The 12,226-nt window shown below is 40.9% G+C and overlaps 1 protein-coding gene across 50 annotated transcripts in view; it reads right to left on the bottom strand.

Annotated features, from left to right (window-relative positions):
- Positions 1–5,702: 5,702 nt before the first annotated feature.
- The window catches only part of HP1BP3 (heterochromatin protein 1 binding protein 3), a 41,171-nt gene continuing 34,647 nt past the window's right edge, over positions 5,703–12,226 (bottom strand). For 39 of the 50 annotated variants that reach the window (XR_012000156.1, XR_012000160.1, XR_012000155.1 and 36 more), the window contains 3 exons: positions 11,993–12,104; positions 10,175–10,288; positions 7,932–9,738 (listed from right to left, as the gene is read on the bottom strand). Coding sequence is in view for 34 of the 50 variants with exons in the window: in XM_026012082.2 (XP_025867867.1) it covers positions 9,444–9,738; positions 10,175–10,288; positions 11,993–12,104 (521 nt within the window). In the remaining 16 variants the exon portion in view is untranslated. Of the gene's footprint in view, positions 6,994–7,931; positions 9,739–10,174; positions 10,289–11,992; positions 12,105–12,226 lie in introns of those variants that run through there. The other 11 variants (XR_012000147.1, XR_012000161.1, XR_012000153.1 and 8 more) reach the window with 1 other exon arrangement.

Below are 12,226 nucleotides of genomic sequence, written 5' to 3'. Positions count from 1 at the left end.
CCAAAAGAAAAAAAAAAAAAAAATACCCTGCAAACCCGATTCAGCTCAGCCTTTGGTGGTGTATGGAAGTGTGAGTTCCGCAGAGAGGAAACACCAGAAATTGCCCACGCACCACTCCTCGGTAAATAACACGGGCGCTCGGGTCCAGTGGGGGAGCACCCCGACAGGGGTGAGCGAGGCAGAGAAACAGGGTCTAGGGGCCTCGAGCCTCAGGTGAGTTCTGGAGGAGGCTGGTCTGAGCCACACCTGTGTGCTGGCCATTCCTTTGGTCTCAGAGCATGGGCATGCTCTTCCAGAGGCAGCAAGGGGGTGTAATGGTTAGAGGCTTGCTCCCAAATTTGGGCACAAAATCTTACTAGATGTAGGACCTTGGGCGAACACCTTAATCACTTTAATCTGGAATGCCTCATCTGTTAAGTGTCACTAACACCTGACTCATAGCGACGTCAGGATGAGTTATGTGGGCAAAGTGCTTGGCACAGTACCTGACCCACAGTAAGTGAGACACTCGATAATTAATACTAGCTGATGTTAGACTTTGCCTTTATCCTTGTTTCTTTTGTATATGACTGAATGGCAGGTGTTAAGTGAGTTCCCCATATCAAGGGCTCTAGGAAACTCTTCACTGAAACCATGAGATGGCCTTGAGTCCAGTGAGGAGAAAGATCTAGATGGTTTGCTGGTTGCTTTTTTGGAAATACCAATATATGAAGCTCAGGGTACACAAAAAATAAAGGGTTAATTCTAACTAGTTTTTAAAAGCAAGTGAATTTTTTTTTTTTGAAGATTTTTATTCATGAGAGACAGAGAGAGGCAGAGACATAGGCACAGGGAGAAGTAGGCTCCTCTTGCCTGCTGTGGGTCTCGATCCCTCAACTCGGGATCACTACCTGAGCCAAAGGCAGATGCTCAACCACTAAGCCACCCAGGCGTTCCTGATTTTTTTTTTTTTTTAGGATTATGTATTTGAGGGGCGCCTGGTGGCTGTCAGCTAATAAGCATCTGCCTTTAGCTCAGGTCACGATCACAAGGTCCTGAGATAAAGCCCAACATCGGGCTCCCTACTCGGCAGGGAGCCTGCTTCTCCCTCTGCCTCTGTCCCCCTTGTGCTCTCTTTCCCTCTCTCAAAATCTTAAAAAAATTTTTTTATTTTAAAAAATTTTTTTAGAAATATTGTTTATCTGAGAGAGAAAAGTAGAGGGACAGAGGGAGAGGGAGAGGGAGAGTCTCAAGCACTCTGTGCTGAGTGTGGAGCTTGGTGTGTGAATTTTAAATAGAGAAGATTTGCCAGTTACTAGGTTCGCAGTCCCTCTGACTCTTCAGAGAAAGCAATACAGTTGTATTCACTACGGGCTCTAACAAGTTTCTGATGCATAGAATTAATTTGGATCCTACACTTTTTAAAATAGGGACAGTAATTTGTTTCAGGTCAAAATGAAACAAGACCAGGGAATTAAAATCATAGTGACATAGGCAAGAGAGAATTCTGCTTTCTAAGCCTTTCTCAGGATAAGGGGACAGGCCAAAGTCTCAGTGGCAGACACTGTGCTAGGTCCCAGAGATACGGAGATTAACAACAAACCACCACAGATCTGCAAAGATAATATGTGAAATATGTTACATTGGCTCCTGACTGGAGGATCCCCCTTTTACTGCTCTTCATCCCTACTCAGGGATAGTGTTTCAAAACAAAATGCAGGGTGGCTCAGTGGTTAAGTGCCGCCTTTAGCCCCGGGCGTGATCCTGGAGACCCGGGATCGAGTCCCACGTCAGGCTCCCTGTGTGGGGCCTGCTTCTCCCTCTGCCTGTGTGTCTCTGCCTCTCTGTCTCTCATGAATAAATAAAATCTTTAAAAAAATACAGTTATAAATTTGAAGTTCATTCCTTCATTTTTATTTATCAAAGTGATGTAACTGCTAATCTGAGCCATTCTCCCAGGTTTCCAAATCCAGGTGATCTAATTCCACTAAAAGCATAAAAACTCCATGCTTCTACTGTGCACAAAGCCTTACTAAAGGTATGTTAGATGTCAAAGCTGACGTTTGCATCAAAGGAAACAGACTTCGTGGGTGTCAGCCATCTCCGGGGCGAGCCAACCTAGTTCCGTGCGGGACAGCAGCATAAAACGGGCCACTGCTGCATCCTCATCCGCCCCGTGAGTCTAATCCTACATTCATGACAACACAGCTCCCAGAGCCATCAGGGTAGAACTTCAACCATTGGATTTATGACTCACTTCTGCAGGAAGCCCAGAGGAATTACCTATATTCAGCAGAGCAAAAAATGACAAAAAAAGGCAATCTAGGGTGCTGGGTTCATGAGCCCTGGACATGTTGGGGCTCACGGCTGGGTCATGGTTATTTCCTGATGAGTCAATGACATTTACTGAACTACAGGTGTGAGCTTGCTCTCACAATCTCCCCTTTCCTCTAAAATCCTAGAATCTTAACTGGAGTTGCCAGCTGATGAATGTGAGTGGGAAGTAACACCACGTCATTTCAAATCTGATCACCGAGGCGGTTAGCCTGCAGCAGGCCGGGCCCAGCAGCTCCTCCACACCTGGTTTTCACCGCACAAGCTTCCCTCTGTTTGCTCGGCAACACCTCCCCATGCTGAGAGTTACTTTCCAACCTTGAGCACCATTATTCCATTCTCTGAGGTGAGTCCTAATGGCTGTCCCTGCAATGTACCCTCAATATTGCACTCTCCCAAAGTAAGTGACCTAGAACACAAATTAAAAAACAAGGGCAGCCCGGGTGGCTCAGAGGTTTAGCGCCTGCCTTCAGCCCAGGGCGTGATCCTGGAGACCCGGAATCGAATCCCACATCAGGCTGCCTGCATGGAGCTTGCTTCTCCCTCTGCCTGTGTCTCTGTGCCCACCCCCCCACCCCCGCTCTCTGTGTCTCTCATGAATAAATAAAATCTTTTTTAAAAAATTAAAAAACAACAAAGGGTGCTTGGGTGGCTCAGTTGCTCAAGCGTCTGCCTTGGGCTCAGGTCATGATCTCGAGGTCCTGGATCAAGCCCCATGTTGGGCTCCCTGCTCAGTGGGGAGTATGCTTCTTCCTCTCCCTTTACCCCCTGCTCATGCTCTCTCTCTCAAATAAAATATTTAAACAACAACAAAACAGAGACATGTTTTGAGCTGAACTGTATCCTCTCCCTTAATCCCTCATTGTTCAACTACTAGCCCCTACTGCCTCAGAATGTGAGGTCTGTAAAGAGGTCTGTAAAGAGGTAACTTTACCTCTTTACGCATAGATCTGTAAAGAGGTAACTTAAAATGAGGTCATTAGGGTCACTCACCCAATATCACAGGGGTCCTTATAGGAGGAAATTTAGACGCAGACATGTACAGAGGGAAGACGAGGTGAAGACACACAGGAAGACAGCCATCCATCCATAAGCCCAGAAGAGAGGGCTGGAACAGATCTTCCCTGGGCTCTCAGAAAGTTAGCCCTGTTGACACTTTCATCTTGGGCTTCAACACTACAGACCTGCTAGACAAACTGCTGTTGTTTAAGCAACCTGGTCTGTGCTACTTTGTTACGGCAGCCCAAGCCAACTCAATACAATGATTAAGATTCCTTCAAAAAGTGGAGGACCACAACACTATGTGGCCAGATAGATTCCTCTTCCTATGTATTCTGGTTTGGCAAAGTGTAGAGGTTACAGGATCAGAGAAATGTTACCACTTTTCCTATTGAGAAGCAGAAGGTGAAGTGACTTGCCTGAGGCTGCACCATTAGTTCCAAATGGGATACAGACTGTAGGCACCTGTTGGAGGGTCCCAGTTAGGGCAGTGCTTATTCTTCCAGAGAAGGGTGAATGGGCACTCCCCCTGAAGATCACCTGGTAGAGCCCAAAGCGCTGCTGCTGCTTTACTTCTAGAAATCTTGATTTACCCTATTAACTATTGTGGACTTTGCACTTCCTTCTATTTGTTTCAATGTTACCATTAACATAGTGGCACCCCTCCCAATACTGTGGAATAAAAAACCGATGCCCTAGAAATAGGCACTTTATCTTGCTACCTGTACGCCGTCTGCGCGGGGAACAAGGCATGGTTCCTAGTACCTTCCCAACTGAAAAGTATAGGTCTGAAGAGGACCGTTCTCCAGAAACACTTAGAGACCTTGCTGCCAGAGACAGAAGAATTAGAGGAGTTCAGGATACATTTTGGAAAGTAAAGAAAGGCAGGTAATAGCAAATACTACCTAAAAAAGCTGGTAATAGTATTCAATGGAGCTAAAAAACAATAAAAAACTGGGGTCCTGGATGGCTCTGTTGGAAGAGCATGTGACCCTTGATCTCTGTGTAATGAACTCTCTGGGTTTTAGGAAAGAGCATCTATTGGTATTGGGGGCAAACAAAGCAGACAGAGACAGCAGGGGAGACCAGGTGACAAGGTTTCTCTCAGAATCATGAGTATTAAAAGCAAGGATTACTAACATTTCAGCTCATGATTACTCAGCAGATACCCGGTCCAAAAGATTCAGTTGTCAAGTAGTCCCCCTTTTGGCACTGCTCTTGGTAGGCCTCTTCAAGTACAAGTTTATGGCTGATAGAGTGGGACAGACGCTTCCTGAGCAATGTCAAAGTTCTCACAGAAGCTGAGGCTCCTGGAGGAAATGCTCTCACGAGCATCCATACCGGGTAAACTGAAAGAACTGGCCTGTGTTAAGTAAACCGGGAGGAAACCAGAAAAGTATCCCAAGGCTAGGATTTGAAAATGACCAAGTACTGTACTTACAGTATCCAAAACACAACTTAGGGCAGTCTAGGCAACATTCCCCAGTGATCCAAGATCTAATTGTAATAGTTCTTATCAAACTTCTTAAGCGAGATGCCTAGGTGGCTCATTAGCTGGGTGTCTGCCTTCCGCCCAGAGCGTGATCCTGGAGTCCTGGGATTGAGTCCCACATCGGGCTCCCTGTCTGGAGCCTTGCCTCTCTCTCTCTGCCTGTGTCTCTGCCTCTCGCTCTCTGTGTCTCTCATGAATAAATAAATAAAATCTTAAAAAAAAAAAAAAAAAAAAAAAACCTTAAGCAAACCTCTAGAAGCAAATATAACAGTTTCATCTCATTTCCAAATCTTCTCTAAAGTCCTTTGTTTGCCATGAACAGAACACAGAATCACTGAGCTGTAGGGTAAGAGAATTCAGAAGGCTGAAGAACCACCAAGGGGAGACAACAGAGCAGAACAGATAGAGATGGCTCTGCATTCAGAGAGACTGGGTTTAATTCTGGCTTTGCCATTTACTATGACCTGGTGCAAGTTTCTGAACCACATTTTGTACCTTAGTTTTTCCCTTCTGTAACGGGATAATATACAATCACCATCTCATAGGGTTCCAAGGATTAATGAGATAATGTATGTACAGAGCCTGACTTGTAGGAGAAACTCAATTAGTGTTTGCTGGGATCCCTGGGTGGCGCAGCGGTTTGGCGCCTGCCTTTGGCCCAGGGCGCGATCCTGGAGACCCGGGATCGAATCCCACGTCGGGCTCCCGGTGCATGGAGCCTGCTTCTCCCTCTGCCTGTGTCTCTGCCTCTCTCTCTCTCTCAATCTGTGACTATCATAAATAAATTAAAAAAAAAAAAATTAGTGTTTGCTATAATTGTCATTATTCTTATTTATGGTAACAGGTCGAATTTAAAACTACACTTTATCGAACATTCAAGGCACCATAAAGAAAGGTCTCTTTGTTAAACAGATTTAATACCAAATAGCGTTAATTACACATTTATGTACAGTATCAAGAGAGAAAATTGCCATTTTTGAGGAAAATGACTTAGAGGGTACCTTTCGAAGCTGCCTCTGACATACCAGTTGTTGACAAAACTGCTTAGGAACAATTCAAACTAGGCTAATAAATTTAAATAATCAAAGGTAGAAAATTTCTCCAGCAGAAAAACCAGTGAAGAATCTTATGGAAAATAATAAAAGAAAATAATATAGGAAAAAAGTTAGAAATTGGTTTCTTAAAAAAGGTAAATTCACTGCAGCTGAGGGATATCAGTTAGTGATCTCTTATGGCTTCTAGGCACAGTTTTGTCAAGCAATTCCTAAACCAAGAGCTTCAACAGTTATGGTTCTTTAGCTTCAGCTCTGTAGAACTGAGTAGCCATCTGTTCTACCATGAAAATGCAAAGCAAACTCTGCATGCTGGGAAGTAAAGTCAATCAGAACCTCTGGGGAATAGCTTAAAAATGATCTTTTTTCCAATTAAGAACAGAATTTCTTGCCATAGACAAAGTTAGAATTTTTGCTTACCCCAGAGAGAAATAAAATCGTTAACATGATTTTGCAGGTATCAAAGATGAGAAATCTCAACAATAATCCTAAGTTTTAAGTTTTTCTTAGTTGGCTAAATACAGCATTTCATGAATATGGCTGGCTTCACCTCTTTCTCCTGGATGGCAAGAGTTATCGCAAGAATAATTTCACAGGTTCTTTACAATAAGTACAAAAAGAGGTTAGCAAACCTAGAATGGGGCTGACAAACTTTTTAAGAATGATGGGGAAAATGTTAAAGGTACTGGTATATTAACTAGCTCGTTTCATGTTATTTCCTGGTTAATTATACCCAACAGACAAGATTAAAACATAGATCTGTTTTCTAAGATTTATACGGGACCAGGCTTCTTTTCATTAAGTCTGTGTGGATGGTTAGAATCTGTATTGAGTACTTTTATCATATTACTAAGGAAAGGTCTCCACGATTTTGCAATGGTAGCTCTTCTTTCTCATTTTGTAGGTTAAGCAGCTGACAATCTCTCTCCCAGTACTTTCTGAGATTCATTTACCAAAGGTAGTTTGTAGGTGGATTAAGAATGCATGAAACACTGTAACTAAACTCAGTAAGCCACTAACAGAGAGTACTGAAGCCACTGATCCATGCTGGAACTTGCTGGGATTACCTCTTGAGTTTGCTGTTTTCCTTTCTGTAACATGGAAGTAAAATATATGTGTTCTGCTCCTTTAGAATGCCTGGAAGGGAGAAAAAAACCAAACATTCCTTTATCTTAACATAAGTAAGGTGCATGTCTTTGATGGTGGGGATTTTCACTCAAGAGTGTAGTGAACATCTTGTCTTTTCCCTTTACATGATTCTGAAGCAAAGACAATTTTGTCCTTACCTAAACTTTGTACAATTAACACAATGTCAGAGTTGGAAAGGATCTCAAATGATCTGGTCCAAACATTTTACACTATGCTGGAGCACCTGATGTACAATATAGCTACCAGGTGATTGTTCAGGGTATCGTTTTAAAAGTGGTACTGTAAAACAAAGAAAACCACAAAATCCTCCAATTTTTGATCTCAGAAGAGTAGACAAATTCTTAGCACAGGTACCCAACACCATAATATATTACCTGCCAAACAGCATAACAGAAAAGAGAATTACTTTCTAAGATTAGATCTGTAGGGTTTATCAATCCTTTGGCAGTGCTGTATTTTTTTTCTCTAATCCAAGGATATATCTTAACATTAAAAACATAAAAAACTGGAATCTATGATCTTGAAAACAAGGACCTTATTGTAAAACGCAGAATGATTTTTTAAAACCTCTTGTTCATTAAACAATCAGGTTCAATATACCTAGAAACATCATTTACCATCCATATAAAGTATTCAAAAGCAAATAAACTGGAGCTTGTATTTAAAAAGGAAGATGGGGGCCCCTGGCTGGCTCAGTCAGTAGAGCTGCACTCTCACGGGGTTGTGAATTCAAGCCCCACACTGGGTGTAGAGATTATTCATAAATAAAATCTATAATTTTGTTTTTAATTTAAAGAAATTTAAAAACTGAAAATAAAAAGGAAAATGAATGGCAGCTATTCCAAGGGGTAGAAAAGACTCAAGTGACTGCACCTTAGCTACTTCTAAGGATACACTAGAATTTTTTAAATATAAGCTACAGTTCAGCAGCTTTAAAATTTCATGTTTATTCATATTTTTCAAAATATATGTACATAAAAAAAGGAAGATTTACAACAGGAAAGATTGCCTTACATGCAACACAAATTCCAATGAGCTCATGATGGGATCACACATGATTAAGGATCTACTTCAAGCCAATCTTCTCAAGTCCATTTCCTAGCCACACGCTAGGCTGCAGATGAGATCCCAGGAGACAATGCAAGTGGAATGAATGAAACAAAACGTCTTTTGCCTCTGGCAGCACTCAAAGGGGCCAGAAGGTATACACCAAAAAGTTTAAGACAATTAAAATGTCAAGTGCCACAGGGAAGATAAATGATAACTGGAAATCAGTATTTCCCAAGTAGAAAGCTAATACTATTTAACACAACTGCACAATACTAAAACAAATACAAATGAGAAAGGGTTAGGTAGTTGGGCTTCATTTGCTTTTTTTTTTTTCTTTTCTTTTAAAATATCTCAGAAAGGAAGCCACTTGCTTGATATCAAAAGTGCTATGGAAAGAAAGGAGGGGGAAAAAAAACCCACAGATGATCTGGAATTTAGTTTATTTTAGGAAATTGTGTGTTTTTCCACTTAACATTTCTACATTAGCAATGATGTAACTCTCCAACATTTCCTTATAAAAAAGGCAAACTGGAAATGACAACTCATGCTCCAAATATTAAAAAATATATTTAAACATTTGATCACGGAGATTTCGTATGTTTTGGTTTTTGGTAACACAGGTGACACCAGAATTCACAAATTCAATATATTCCTGTATTTCCCCTTCAAAAAACAAGTGGTGGAGGGAATTTGTGCTTGCGGTTGAGAGAACGCAATGCCCTGGGCCAGTGAAAAATACCGGGGAAACTGACCAATGTGAAAGTGGCCCAAAGGAGTTACAGGTCTTCAGAACCTAATGAAATTATAACGTTTTTTGGCTTATTCCCAAAGCTAAGATGTCTCTGTAATTACACAGTTGGAGAGAAAGGGTTAGTGGAGTGGTTTTATAAATAAGATTATTTTATAGCTATAACTGAAGTCTCCAGGCAGAAGGCTTTACAATTCAGTCAGTGCTATATATACTGCCTCTTGTTTACTTCCAGCACCTGACCAGCATCCTATTCTTGATGCTTTCTACAAATATAAAAATCTCTGCAGCTGTTTATATAAAGCTGGAAGGAAAAAAAAAAAAAGCCAAAGCTGACCATAAAAAAAGAAAGATGGTTGGGGTGGAGGGAGAAAAAAAATGACAAATGTAGATTATACAGTTCAGGAAAACCGGAGTTATCGAAGAAATTAAAATGACTGAGGGAAGGGGCAGGCACCAAGAACAGCACCTAAAGCTAACAAATGCCTAAATTGGTTTATTTATATTCCCTCCCCACAGTGTTCATGGGGGAGGAAAAAAAAAAGTAATTTTAAAAGCATCAAAACTAAAACAAATGCACACTGACCTTAGAAAATAAGATTCTGAATTTTATCATGATACCCTTTTTTTCCTATAAAATTTACTTTTTTGCTTTGAAAGATTTCTTCATGGTGGCCTTGCCCTTGCTGGGCAACTTCACTTCCTTTCTCACATTGGCTGCAGGCTTCTTTGAAGAGCCACCACTAGGTTTCTTGATGACTGAGGATGAGGGTCTTGCTTTCTTGGCAGGAGTTTTGGCCTTGGGAGGGGCTTTCTTGGGCAGGGGCCTAGCTTTTCCCCGCTGGGCAGCTGGGACTTTAGGTGCAGGCTTGGACCCTCTCTGCTTCACAGATGCAGCCTTTACCGATGACTTGGCTGGGGTTTTCTTCTGCAACCTGTGAGAACCAAAGAGCAAAGGCTATGACTTAGTACTGGAGAGATTCACTTTGCCAGGATGACCAGATACTTTGCCAGAAAAGATCTAGTGTAGGTAAAAGTCACCTATGTAAAGGATAGGAATGTGATTAGAATCTTTACTAAAACTGTGTAAAAATTCAACCAATTCATGAAAGTCTATACATAATTCATGTTTTTCCTAGGAAAATATGGCATTATTTTTCTTTGAATAACAAACTATGGATAGCCAAACAGACCAAATGGCAAATTATATATTCACAGGGCTTCCTAAATTCAAAGTCCCTGAATTTTCAAGAAGACAAGTTCAAATGTTACACAAAGAACTTTCTGAGAAGGATCCTGAGTTGTTAAGACACGATTACTATTACTGCCATTTTTAGCTCTAAGGTAGAAAGGCCTCCCACACATCCATACCTCCTCTTAGGTGGAGGCTCTTCGTCATCAGAGTCTTCTTCTGAGGAGTCATCCTCCTCTTCATCCTCATCTCTTGAGTCATCTAGCTCTTTCTTTGGAAATAGAACTCCTGGGCTATGAAAAGAAAAAGAAAACTTAGGTAAAAGAGAAGTCCCATATAGGACAGGGGAAAAATGTGAACCTAGCTGCTCTTTCCTGGACATTCCACATCTGCCTGCCCTCCCTAAATACTATGTTACAAGTATCAGGTTACAGGTCTATTTTTTTAAAAAATATTTTATTTATTTATTCATGAGAGAGACACACACAGACACAGAGGCAGAGACACAGGCAGAGGGAGAAACAGGCTCCATGCATGCTGTGGGACTCGATCTCGGGTCTCCAGGATCACGCCCTGGTAAGAAGGTGGTGCTAAACAGCTGAGCCACCCTAAAGAGCTGAGCCACCTGGGCTGCCCTATCAGGTTACAGTTTAACCTATTTTGAACACACAAAGTTGTAACAAATCTATAAAAGTCCCAGACCATAATTCTTTCCCTTCCTCCTGCCATTTAATAAAACCAATTTTTACTCATTTACTTAATAAATAATTATTTAAGCTCTTGATGTGTGTCCAGCACTGTACTTGCCACTGAATATAAAGCAGTGAATTGTCTATAAGGCAGCAAACAGTCTGCAGAGGAGTATACATTTTTTGCCCTCATGATATTGGCAAAAAGCCTCAAAATAATGTAAAGGCTGAATCTCTTCTAAGTTTTAGAGAAATTCAGTAAGTATTTTCTAATTTTCTTTCCCCTTACTGATAGAAATATTGATCCCATTGATTAATAAGTCCTTAAATTTTAACATTTTATGTATTTGGCTTTAAGAATTTGAAAAATTCAAATAACACGCAACCAAATAACACCTAGGCTTGTGTACAAGGTACAATATAAGAAACTACACTATACTTTTGCTAAAATAGGGTTTTAGTGGTACAGGTCATGGAACTTTACCAGAAATCAAAGAATAAGAAGGCCATTGCATGGGTACATAGGATAATGCTTGGCCCACAGGAGGTGCTCAATATATTTTTTAGTTCAGTAATAAACTATAGATATAAGAGGTTTTCAAGGAAATGGCCCTCCCTGTTTCTATAGTATGGAGAAGATAGACTAGGATTCTTGGAAACAGCCAATGCTTTCCCTCCTTGAATGACGGACAATTAAAACATATCTAATCCGCTAATAATCTTTTTGTCATTATCATTTACGTAATAAAAAAGGAATGAATATAAAAATGGCCAACGGTCTCACAGAATTCAATGCTTGATTTTAGGAATAGATGGCTGACAGTAAGCTCTAGTCAAAATCCCCCATTCCTACACGAAAAGCTCTTACTCTATAAACGATACTGCCTTAGTTAGGGGTGCCTGGGTGGCTCAGTCAGTTAGGCATCTAATTCTTGGCTCTGGTCATGATCTCAGGGGTCATGAGAGCCTGTGTCAAGTTCCATGCTCATTGTGGAGTCTGCTTGAGATTTCTCTCTCCCTCTCCCCTCCTGCTCCATGCGCTCTCTCAAAAATAAATAAATAAAACTTAAAAAGAAAAAAACAAAACCCAAAACAGAAAAGCAACATTGCCTTAAGTAGTCTTTATCTTCAAGTATAATAACAGTTGTAAGTTAATCCATGAGACCCAAGCCTGTAACCTAAAATCAGTCTTTATCTTCAAGTATAACAACAGTAGTAAGTTAGTACATGAAACCCAAGCCTGTAACCTAAAATCAGATTTTAAATTTTACAATGATCAACACTTCACATTATGGGCCAGCTGCTTACCTGGGATAATAGGGAAAACAGAGCTGGAAGGTGCCACTGAATCCTTTGCCAGATATCTGTTCCATCCACCCATTCTTTTCACATTTCTGCAGAGTTTTCTTCAGCAAATGCACTGAACAAAAAATTCAGAAATGAAGAAAGTGATTTATTCAATTTGATAATTACCTCAACCACAATCAGTTATACATTAATTTACTGTACTGTCAGATACTAGTTGACATGTGCAAAGGGAAT

The sequence above is a fragment of the Vulpes vulpes genome, chromosome 2 (genome assembly GCF_048418805.1).
Source record: "Vulpes vulpes isolate BD-2025 chromosome 2, VulVul3, whole genome shotgun sequence".
Lineage (NCBI taxonomy): Eukaryota > Metazoa > Chordata > Mammalia > Carnivora > Canidae > Vulpes > Vulpes vulpes.
This window is presented reverse-complemented; position numbering and strand designations above follow the sequence as displayed.